Source organism: Myxine glutinosa, chromosome 5 (assembly GCF_964187855.1).
Source record: "Myxine glutinosa chromosome 5, kmMyxGlut1.1, whole genome shotgun sequence".
Lineage (NCBI taxonomy): Eukaryota > Metazoa > Chordata > Myxini > Myxiniformes > Myxinidae > Myxine > Myxine glutinosa.
Window position 1 is genome coordinate 144,393,611 of NC_136265.1, and position 12,919 is coordinate 144,406,529.

Here is a 12,919-nt window from a genome sequence, read left to right on the forward strand (position 1 = left end):
GGCTGCCAAGTGCACGAGGAGCTCTAAGCCCCATAGATACTTTTCCCCTTAATCCGTTTTGAGTAAATGTCTCGTGGGGAAAGCCTTTCCTTTGTCTGAGCCCCATGTCCGGCAATTTTTCGTTGTCCATTCACCAGAATCCCTGATGTCCTCATAACTGGAGGAGGAGCCATCACTTCCAACCTCTGGCAGTGGAGTCTCTTTAATGAAGGTCATTTCCCCCGACCTCACCACTGGAGCAACCACTTCAGTGTAGTCATTCCCTGCCATATTAGTTGGCCCGGCACATGGAATAGCCACATCTTTCTCCTTTCTCTCCTCATTCCACCACTTCTCCTCCTTCCCCGCCATCTCCCTTACTGGGGGTGGTGACTGGGAGGTGGGAGGGAATGAAACAGTGGGCACAGTAGGCACAACCCCTGTACTCATCCCTGGGCAACAACCGCACCACCACCCATATAGCTCTGCGGGCAGGAGCGGAAGGTGTGCCCCCAGCGCACCACAGAACGTGCGCTGCAGCTGTGCAGTGCAGCGCTCCCTCAAATTTCCCAACTTGTCACACTGAGGGCAAAGCTGGTCTTTGCACCCAGACACAAGGTGACCCACTTGACCACACCTGCAGAATACTTTCACCTGACCCACATAAAAAGCTACCCACGGTCCATAACTATAGCAATCCCGTTGGAAATGTGGGAAATGTGGGCTTTGGAAATCCTTGACCCGGAACTTAACGAGATACTGCCGAGCCTCAGTCCATATACCCAAACCATTCCGGATAAACCGTGGTGGGGTCTTCACATCAACATATCGCGACAATCAATATCTCACATTGTATGCTATGTTCTCGTTGTAGAGGCAGACCGTCATGACTCTCATGGTCAGAATTAGAAAGATGAAAGTGTTCAGTGATTCATTTTAATGTTTAAACTCAATTTTAACCACATTGTCATACAATCCACCACCACAACCCTTGCAAGGAGATAACTCCATGCATTCACCACTCTTTCAGTGAAAACCCCCTAACTCAGCACCATCCTAACTTTCCTCTTCTTCATGATGAAACGGTTGGGCTGTCCCGTCTGTGTCCATTCTGCCGAAAAAAATTGAAACCGAAATGTCGAGATAGTGGGGCCTTGCATGACAACACTCTTGGCTCTATTGATGGTAAAGATCACGGGGCTGTTGGAGCTGGGTTGCTGGGAATGTCGCACTGCTCTTTGGTAGCTGGGACACTTTGCAGACGAAGCTCTGTCCTGGATAAAGTACAGCTTCTGGAGTGTTGTTTCAGCCGCTCTCATCCAGAAAACCGGTAAGTATTCCCTTTCCACCCTGCACATCGCGCACGGAGATGTCTCTGAGGAATGAACGGGTGACTTACTCCAAGTCCTCTGGCAAACGAACCTGATGCGATTAGTCCAATTCATATTTCTTTGTCGTTCTCCGCCTCGGTGACCAACACGTCACAGGACCGATTATGGCGGGTCAAGGATATTCATCTGGAATCTCATTCGTTGAAAATGGACCTGAGCCGACACTTATCAAGCGCACATGCAGCTTCCCGAACACAGCTCATCGCTCATCTTTTCGGTCGTGGCACCGTCCCCGGACTTGTCACGATGAAGCAATAAGTCTTTCAATCCGACAAAACAAGTTTCAGGAGGAAATCCAATCTAACCACGCGTCCCAACAGCCACATGGAGGCTAGAGCGGTGTGTTGGCTTTGCTCGAATTGGTCTTCCATCGACCAACCGATCCGTCTTGTTCATGAGATGCTCTCATGGAGCTCGGCATCACTTCTTGGCTTCATTTGAGTGTTACTCAAATTCCATCGGAAAGGCTTTGTGGCAAAACTCGTGCGGACTGACTTCGCTAAACTTTCCTTCAAAGGAGTTTAAGCAAACGATCATTATTTATTTGCTGACCAACATATTGCCGGTCAACTCAATTTTCCACAAGACCCTTGCAGACTGCCCCTTTTTGGTCGTGGTCTGTAGTTTTGCCATGTTTGGAAGTCTGTCTTTTTCTTTTTCCATACATTTGGCAGTTGCTGAGGTGTTTGAGGACGAACGGGATGGGAGTGCTGGGCGAGTGGGGAGAGTTGGCTAGGGACAGAGGGCAGTATTGTACAGAGAGTAGGGAAACAGCATCTTGGTACCATTAGGCCTCACCCCAATCTAAAGGGATATGAGGACGAAGAAGATTTGTTTCCGAAGGCATCTCTTTGTAAACAGGTATCTTGGGCAAAGGTTGCAGGTATTGGCACCCAGAGGTATTCCAAATCTTATAACCCGCAGTCACACTACAGATAGACACCTTAAAGGTTGTTCTCTGCTTTAAAAGTTGCAAAAGGATGACTCACATGTACATCTTGTCCCACCCCTGTCACCAGGGGTATCTTTCCACTCCATGTTCTAGCTCATGACACAGAGCGTCGGTGCCACCGAAGCTGTTTCTTCGCACGAGTTATGCGGGGTGCTTTGCCTTTCCAGCAGTCTGGGCAGGAATTTGTAATTTGTTCTGAGTGCCGGCGATAACTCGCCTATTCTTTACGAAGGACCTCGTGTGATCTTTAACGTCCACCAGATAATGACGGCAGACGGGACGACCATTTTGGACGATGTCCTTTAATGTAGGTATGTAATGCACAGATATATTCACTACGATGTGGGATCTGAACGTGCATTCCCACTTAATAAGCCTTTGGTTCATATGGGAACATAAACAAACCAACCAACCAACCAACCCAAAACTCTTCATTGCCATATAAGTTGTCTTGTTCTATGAGAAAACATGCCTTTTATTAAACGATCCATCGTCATTATACATTTTTATAGCCATTTCCAATGTGGGCTTCTTCATGCCAGGACTAATAGGTCCTTTGGCAGGATATTTCATAAAATCTAGAGCAGTTTGAAGTGTTGTGGAGATTAAAATAAATCACTTTATTTCCTTATTATATGGATAATGGGTCATATATATGGATGTTGTGGGGAAATTGGAGGGGAGGGGGTTTGAAGATGTGATGGGGAGGTGTTTAAATATTTTATGAGAACATGTGGTTGGGAGGGGGGAGAGGGGAGGTTGAGGAGTTGTGTTTGGGTGGAGGGGAGATGAGGACTTCACGTTGAAAGAGGGGTGGGGTGTGGGGGTTGAGGACGTTGTTGGGTGGGGTGGGTGGCATTAAGGACTTGGGGTTGGGAGTGGGGGGGATGAGGACTTCACGTTGAAAGGGGGTGGGGGTGTGGGGGTTGAGGACGTTGTTGGGTGGGGTGGGTGGCATTAAGGACTTGGGGTTGGGAGAGGGGTTGAGGACCTTGTTCTGCGAGGGTGGGGTTGAGTACTTGAAGAAGAAAGAGGGAGGAGAGGAGAGAGTCACAGTGGGGATCAGAGGGGACAGACTAGGGAGAGAGGGGTTGAGGCTTTGAGGAGGTTGAGTATTTGTGGGGTGGGGGTTGAGGACTTTGGGTGGGGATGGGATTGAAGACTTTGGGTTAAGAGGGTGAATTGGGGTTGGGGTGATGAGTCGACGACTTTGGGTCTCGGGGGTGGGGGCGTTGAGGATTTGGGGTGGGGGTTTGAGGACTTTGAGTGGGGAGGAGGTTAAGGACACGTGGTGAATTGAGGACTTGGAATTGGGGTGGGGAGTTGAGGACTTGTGGTTTGGGTGGTGGAGTTGACGACTTTGGGTCTCGGGGGTGGGAGAGTTGAGGATTTGGGGTGGGGGGTTGAGGACTTTCAGTGGGGAGGAGGTTAAGGACACGTGGTGAATTGAGGACTTGGAATTGGGGTGGGGAGTTGAGGACTTGTGGTTGGGTGGCGAAGTTGACGAATTTGGGTCTTGGGGGTGGGAGAGTTGAGGACTTGTGGTTGGGTGGTGGAGTTGACGACTTTTGATCTGGAGGAAGAAGGTGGGGGGCCGGGGGGGGGTGGGGGAGTTGAGGACATGGGGTTGGGGGGTGGGGCAACATCTTCTATCTTCAGCTTCATCTGATCAAGCAACATCTTTCGGGAGCATATAGATAAACAATATTTAATTTAATGATTCTTTGCATATTGTTGAAGTGACATTTTACATTATTCCCGTGGGTACCTGCTAGTTGTGCATACAGGTTTGTGTTGTTGTAACAGACAATCATCCAAGATTTTCTGCGCCCCCTCGACCCCACTTTTACCCCGACCCAGCCTGCAATTGTAACCTCCACGCAAGTCGATGTCGCTTCAACATGGAGCTGTACAAGCTTTCCGGCCGAACGAGCGGAGGTGTGTGCCTCAACTGCCGGCACAACACGGCAGGTCGCCATTGTCACTACTGCAAGGAGGGTTTCTACCGCGACACAAAGAAACCCATCAGCAACCGCAAGGCCTGCAAACGTACGTGGTAACCTGTGCATCACCTGTGAACACCTGGGGGGCTTGGAAGGAATGACTTCAACATTTGGATTCTCGGTTTGGGGGTTTAATTTGTGAACAAAACAATATGGATTTTGGGGATTTGTTCGGAAATTCACAGATTCTTACAATCTCATGTTTCTAGGGATTTTGAGATTATTTAGGATTCGTATGTGATGGGATTTTAGGTTTCTGAGTGTTCTTCCTAACTCCTATAATGTGGAATGTTAGCTTTATTCGGGAAATTTATCCATTTTATTTCACTTCGTTTTTCCATTTGGTATCCATCTATTCGGGGATTCTCAATGTGGTATGGGACACATATATGATGTTTAGCGATTTGGGGATTCTCAATGTGGTATGGGACACATATATGATGTTTAGCGATTTGGGGATTCTCAATGTGGTATGGGACACATGTATGATGTTTAGCGATTTGGGGATTCTCAATGTGGTATGGGACACATATATGATGTTTAGCGATTTGGGGATTCTCAATGTGGTATGGGACACATATATGATGTTTAGCGATTTGGGGATTCTCAATGTGGTATGGGGCACATATATGATGTTTAGTGATTTGGGGATTCTCAATGTGGTGTGGGACACATATATGATGTTTAGCGATTTGGGGATTCTCAATGTGGTATGGGACACATATATGATGTTTAGCGATTTGGGGATTCTCAATGTGGTATGGGACACATATATGATGTTTAGCGATTTGGGGATTCTCAATGTGGTATGGGGCACATATATGATGTTTAGCGATTTGGGGATTCTCAATGTGGTATGGAACACATATATGATGTTTAGCGATTTGGGGATTCTCAATGTGGTATGGAACACATATATGATGTTTAGCGATTTGGGGATTCTCAATGTGGTATGGAACACATATATGATGTTTAGCGATTTGGGGATTCTCAATGTGGTATGGGACACATATATGATGTTTAGCGATTTGGGGATTCTCAATGTGGTATGGGACACATATATGATGTTTAGCGATTTGGGGATTCTCAATGTGGTATGGGACACATATATGATGTTTAGCGATTTGGGGATTCTCAATGTGGTATGGGACACATATATGATGTTTAGCGATTTGGGGATTCTCAATGTGGTATGGGACACATATATGATGTTTAGCGATTTGGGGATTCTCAATGTGGTATGGGACACATATATGATGTTTAGCGATTTGGGGGATTCTCAATGTGGTATGGGACACATATATGATGTTAAGCGATTTGGGGATTCTCAATGTGGTATGGGACACATATATGATGTTGAGCGATTTGGGGATTCTCAATGTGGTATGGGACACATATATGATGTTTAGCGATTTGGGGATTCTCAATGTGGTATGGGACACATATATGATGTTTCGCGATTTGGGGATTCTCAATGTGGTATGGGACACATATATGATGTTTAGCGATTTGGGGATTCTCAATGTGGTATGGGGCACATATATGATGTTTAGCGATTTGGGGATTCTCAATGTGGTATGGGACACATATATGATGTTTAGCGATTTGGGGATTCTCAATGTGGTATGGGGCACATATATGATGTTTAGCGATTTGGGGATTCTCAATGTGGTACGGGACACATATATGATGTTTAGCGATTTGGGGATTCTCAATGTGGTACGGGACACATATATGATGTTTCGCGATTTGGGGATTCTCAATGTGGTATGAGACACATATATGATGTTTAGCGATTTGGGGATTCTCAATGTGGTACGGGACACATATATGATGTTTCGCGATTTGGGGATTCTCAATGTAGTATGGGACACATATATGATGTTTAGCGATTTGGGGATTCTCAATGTGGTACGGGACACATATATGATGTTTCGCGATTTGGGGATTCTCAATGTGGTATGAGACACATATATGATGTTTAGAGATTTGGGGATTCTCAATGTGGTATGGGACACATATATGATGTTTAGCAATTTGGGGATTCTCAATGTTGTATGGGACACATATATGATGTTTAGCGATTTGGGGATTCTCAATGTGGTATGGGACACATATATGATGTTTAGCGATTTGGGGATTCTCAATGTGGTATGGTACACATATATGATGTTTAGCGATTTGGGGATTCTCAATGTGGTATGGGACACATATATGATGTTTAGCGATTTGGGGATTCTCAATGTGGTATGGGACACATATACGATGTTTAGCGATTTGGGGATTCTCATTGTGGTATGGGACACATATATGATGTTTAGCGATTTGGGGATTCTCAATGTGGTATGGGACACATATATGATGTTTAGCAATTTGGGGATTCTCAATGTGGTATGGGACACATATATGATGTTTCGCGATTTGGGGATTCTCAATGTGGTATGGTACACATATATGATGTTTAGCGATTTGGGGATTCTCAATGTGGTATGGGACACATATATGATGTTTCGCGATTTGGGGATTCTCACTGTGATTTACTGATTCTCACTAATTATTTAATTATTGTCGAATTGTTAAGTACTTATGCATTTCCTTTCTCTTCTGGCCATTATCTCAGGCATCTTTTGAGTTAGGAAGATGATATTTGGACATGCCAATGACCAAGTGATTTGGCTGCAAAGGCTATTTTTGATTTATTGATAAATCAATTAATCGATTAATCGATTAATTATTTAATTATTCGATTAATGACGAATTTTTATTTTTTTTTAGTTACAGATTCGGATGAAATGGTGGTGGTTTATGTATTCTATTAGCCAATTGATTAATTATTTTAAAAAGTTATGATTATTTATTTATTTATTTTCATCATTAGTCATTTATTTATTTTCTTTCTCATCTGGGCAATATCTCAGGCACCTTTTGAGCTAGGAAGCTGATATTTGCACACGACAATGACCAAGTGATTTGGCTGTGAAGGATATTTTCGATTTATTGATTATTATTCAATTAGTAGATTAATTATTTAATTATTCGATTAATTACTTAATTATTTTTTAAGTTCCAGATTCAGATGAAACTAAGGTGGTTTAGGTATTATATTAGCCAATTGATTAATAATTTATTTATTTTACCTATACTATTATTATTTTTTCATTATTAATCGCTTCTTTATTTTCTTTCTCATCTGGGTAATATCTCGGGCACCTTTTGAGCTCAGAAGCTGATATTTGGACATGACAGTGACCAAGAGATTTGGCTATAAAGGATAATTTTGATTTATTGATTAATCAATTCATCGAGTAATCATTTATTGATTAATCAAGTAATCAATTTATTTTTTGATTAATTATTTAATTACTTTTCAAAAAGTTACAGCTTCAGATGAAATACTGGTTGTTTCGGTATGCTATTAGCCAATTGATTAAGAAATTAATTATTTTACGATTATTATATTTATTTTAATTACGCAATTAATCAAGCAATTATTGTATATTTTAACATTTCTCCCTCCCAATACTGTCTCTATGTGCTGTACGGTGGTATTGCCGTGTGCCGAAGGAGCCCCGGCAATGCCGTGCACTGGAAGATATGTTATTTATTTATTTGGCATGGGGGTGGTTTACATTGAATGTATCTGTACTTGTTTCACAGCTTATTTGGGATTTATAGCTTGTTTACTTATTTGGTTTTGGGTTTTTTTTATTTCTGCTCCATACTCCAAATTTTTTATAGGATTGGTAAATTATCATTCCCTCTCATCATTTCCGTCTCGTATTAATTCTGGTATGGTTATTTGGCAGACGATAGACCACGTTCGACATGTGATGCTACTATCCTCGAGGCGGAGGGTAGTCTAACGTTTTTGTAGGTATGATGGATGGTTTAACGGGTGTAGAAAAGATCATGGTTTTGGAGGGGGATGATCTGAGATGGTGTTGAACAGCTGTCTTGAAGACCTGGAGGGAAGAAAGACCTGGAGGGAGGTTTATCATCCATCCGAGTGATGGCACACGTATTGATGCCTTGCCCTGCCTGGGAGACACCGGGATAACAAATTGATGCTGGGCCAAGATTCAAATCCAGGCTAGACGGCTCAGAGGCGAGTGTGCCTGCCTCTCGGCCATCTTATCAGCCCAGTGTTCCTCTAATGAACCAATATGCTGTACTTACTTTGGCAATACTAAGTTACTAGTTTTGGATTATTTTATCTAATGCAACAGAACGATTGATGTGTGGCCACGCTGGGTTTGCTCCTAGCCACTCTCTAATATTGTGAGGCTCTGCTATAATTTAATACTCTCCAATGGCCAGTCAAACACATTCCAAAACTGGCAGTTGGTCCAAGCACGTGCGGAGACAGAAGGCGGGAAAACGTTTCTTATGATTTATAGGGTTTATTATGAAATAAATAGGAATTCAAGGGACGAGGAAGACGAGACATAATAAATAACGGACTGGCCTGGTGGCCAAAAGACACACAAATGGAGAAGAGGAAACTTAAAACCCCACTAGTCGCCACAAATACAGGACTCAAATCAGAACAAAGGGAAATGCAGGCGAGGGCTTATTCCCGATGGCTTCCCTTGTCCACAATGATGGTAGGACCATGCAGGCGAGAGTTGTACAACACGGAGATGAAGATGAAGGAGGCCAGGAGATGAAGAGAGGTGGTTCCACGCAAACTCTGCTTCCTCATAGACAGACAGGGCTCAACTCCTCACTGTATTAACTCCACATAGAGCCAACCATGAAGCTGACCACACTCAAGTACTGTCCTATGTGCACCTCCTACGTCTGCACAGCTCCTCACACTTCCCTCGAACCACTCCCCTGCACGGCGGATCCCTGTCGTTGGCCACCGATGCCAGTGAGTGGCACCGCCTGCTCCGGGCATCCCACCCATCTCTAGGGCTCCACAGCTCCTCATTACACCATCCTAGCCTGCAGTCGTTGTCAAAAATGGCCCGTGATGATATTTCCATTATAAGTGCTTTTCTGGTGCTTTTGTGCCCACAACTCCTCCACCTGGCCTCACCTGCACAGAAGTTGAAACACTTACAACTCATTCTAAAATTCTCTATGTTTACGAACACCGTCTCCATGGGCCACGTTTTATAATACAACTTACCTCTGACAGGTCCCTGTTACAAGTACAAAGCTAGTCGACCAAATACACGTGGTCTATGCTAACTTATCACATTCTAAATATGGAGCCCCTCCCCCCCCAAACACCCCCACCCTATGCATCTATATCGTTGATTTCAGACACAATTCCTTCCAAGATTGCTTCATCTTCCTCTTCGTCGTCTTCAAGCATCACTGGAATGTCATCGTCGATGGCAACCCAAGCTTGGAACTCTTCTGCAGCCATTGCAGGAAGTTGATCAACATCGGCTGCATCCAGCTCTTCCTCTTGAGGTTTGAATCCTCCTTTTTTCCAACAATTGACGATGGTCTCTGAAGAGACCTTGGGCCAGGCTCCAGACATCATGTGCATGGCATCAAGCATATTAATTTTCTTTACAGCCTCGTTTGCAGTCAGGTGATCACCATTGTCCTCAAACATGTCTATGATTGCGTACGCATCTCATACCTGGATTAATCTTTCATGGTCCGAATAATGTCCAATGGATGTGGCGTTCGGAGGAAGAATTCTGATGTCAATCTGAGAGAGTCCTCCAGGAACATCAGCATTTGTGCTGCAGTTGTCAACAAGGACGATCTTCTTCTTCTCCTTCTCCTGGCGCTTGTTCACTTTTTCAACTAATCAGTCTGGTGTTGGCTTGGCGGTTAGGGTGCCGGCTTGGGATCGGAGGATCCTGGGTTCGAATCCCGGTCGATCGCTGAATTAACGCCAGGGTGGTTGACTCAGCCTGTCATCCTTCAGAGGTCGGCAAATTGAGTACCAGCTCACTGGTAATTCCCTGGGTGTCACAAGAGGTGACTAACAGGGTTGGCGGCAGGAAGGGCATCCGGCCATAAAACATTGCTCCAAAATGGGGACCAGGGTGCCCGAAAAAGGCCAACCCATGCTCTGCGGGGGAAAATGGCCTCAAGGTGGTGGTTCAGTGCAGATTGAACCAGTCATCCAATACCTCATCCAAGACCATCCGGTCATCCAAGACCATCCAAGAAGATTCGTACAGCACGGGGAAGGTCCTAAAAGCGATTGGTTTTATTAAACGGCATCTACCGTACTTGGTTTGGATTATTTTATCCCATGCATCAGTGTAGTATTAATCACATTTTGTTCCAATGATGTTGGTGAAGAATCTCCGACTTGTAATGAGGATTTCTTGGTCTCCTGGAGACCCTGAAGCTTGCTCAAAACAGTAATAGACTCGTAGGCCATGAGAGAGGTGAGAGAGGAAAAAGAGTTATCGTATGAGGACGACCATGACAGCAGACTTTCCTTAAGTTGTAAGAATCCGTCAGCAAGGCAGGATCATTGTTTAAACAAGAGTGTTCTCTGCACAGGGGAGGGTGTACCTGGGTTTTCAGCACACTCTGTACGCCATCCATCACTGTGAACCAACAGTCCATGGCAGGAGCAATAGCCATTCTGACTTTGGTTCCAAGAGGGTCGGGGTATCTAATGTTTCAACACATTACATGTAATCATAATTAGATCTAATATATGGCCATAAGGCTTGGAATTTTGAACTCGTTTTTTTTTTTAAAGGAAATGATTTATTTGCCACTGGTTGGAATGTAAAACGGAAGACGTGAAAGAAGGCAGGAATAATGGCGTTTAATGGAGTAATGGCGACACGACATTCAAACAGGAGCTCACATAGGTTCTTATATATAGGCACATAGGCACAGGTCCCCCTGTGCTGTCTTTCCCTCGCGGTCCCCCTGTGCTGTCTTTCCCTCGTGGTCCCCCTGTGCTGTCTTTCCCTCACGGTCCCCCTGTGCTGTCTTTCCCTCGCGGTCCCCCTGTGCTGTCTTTCCCTCGTGGTCCCCCTGTGCTGTCTTTCCCTCGTGGTCCCCCTGTGCTGTCTTTCCCTCGTGGTCCCCCTGTGCTGTCTTTCCCTCACGGTCCCCCTGTGCTGTCTTTCCCTCGTGGTGCCCCTGTGCTGTCTTTCCCTCGTGGTCCCCCTGTACTGTCTTTCCCTCGCGGTTGTCAGCTCTTTCACGAGCCTCGATTCAGTATACAAAAAAAATATGGGTTCCCTTTGATTTGCAGATTTGGCGAGGTTGTCCTTTGCTGTTTCTAATTCCTCCATCAGGATTTACGAGAAGTGCACCAATTTATTTAGAATAGTTACCCCTATAATTAAATATGGTCAATAGCTACCTGCTAACACAAGCAAAACAATCAGTCAGGAATTCCATAACTCAAGGATGAAGTATCCATCCACCATTTTCCAATGTATATATGTCGACATAGAATGAAGAACTAGTCTTTCTGGTGAAGGCCTATAGTATCCTACTGCTTCGGCAGACAGGAAGAACAATGAATGAAATCAACAGGATATTGATTGAGGTATGTTAACCAGCATTGGAAGTAATGATAATTTTCAGGTGTTAACCCTTCTCTGTTTCCCCCTTTATTTTGCTCCGACGAAGGGTTAACACCAGAAATGTCAGCTTCTCCTTGCTTCCCACGACCGTCAGCACACCTCGATCAATGTCCTGTTGATTTCATCCAGTATTTATTTTTTATGGGATGTTGTCTATGTCCAGTCAGTTCTCATTCCGGATGTTCGGTCAAAGTACACTTGTATGAGCCATGACTGTGTGATTATCCTGTGTGTGTGAAGCGAAAAGCTCGGCTAACCAATTGGTTCACTTTGTCTGTCTGTTTGTCCACAAACGTCAGTTTATGATCGAGGAACGACTTCATTTCAAAAGATTATTATTATTATTTTTGGATATAAGATCGAGGCTCGTGAAAGAGCTAACATTAATCATACAAAAAATCAAACAGACACACAAAACATATAATAAGGGGAGCGGTAGACAAGATGGGGAGAGAGGGGGAAGGACACAAACACAACATTTGAGAGCAGGGACATCGGGAGATCTGTGGGAGGGAGAGGGCTTGGGGGGAGGAGGCGTGTGAACGGGGATTGGGGGGGGGGGGGGAGATTTAGGGGAAAAAGGGGAAAAGGGGGAAAAGGAGGGGGGAAACAATAAATGTTATCTTTTGAATACGAATCGGAACAAGAAACAGAAAACGAACCTGTAGTTTAGCTGTATGTATTTTTGATCCGATCCGATCTCATTGATCCGATTTGATCCGATCTCACATGCTCAGAGAAGAATGAGATGATTGTTTTACTCTGTCTGCTGTCTGGCAGTCAAACGAAATTGAAAATCATTCCAAACAGGGAAAGAACTGTTTTTACGGACGTCATAAAGGACACAAACAACAGGCACGGATAACTAATGTAATGGGTTAGATAGGGTGGTGTAAAAGACACTGTGTCAACAGCGGTTAACTTCCAAAATGTTTTTTTCTATGACCTTTAGATTCTTTATTTTATTTCAGTTTAATTATATACTCAAACGAAGCCCATGTCCTTTTTTCTCAAGATTCCCCAGGGTAAGGTGTTCTATGAACTTTCTAGTGGCCATTCAGT

The 12,919-nt window shown here is 44.3% G+C and overlaps 1 protein-coding gene across 3 annotated transcripts in view; it reads left to right on the forward strand.

Moving 5' to 3' along the window:
• Nucleotides 1-12,919, forward strand: part of LOC137439669 (netrin-1) — a 246,676-nt gene that overhangs the window by 157,973 nt on the left and 75,784 nt on the right. For all 3 annotated transcript variants that reach the window (XM_068135649.2, XM_068135650.2, XM_068135648.2), the window contains exon 3: nt 4,183-4,371. In XM_068135649.2, coding sequence (XP_067991750.1) covers nt 4,183-4,371 — 189 coding nt within the window. The remainder of the gene's footprint in view (nt 1-4,182; nt 4,372-12,919) is intronic.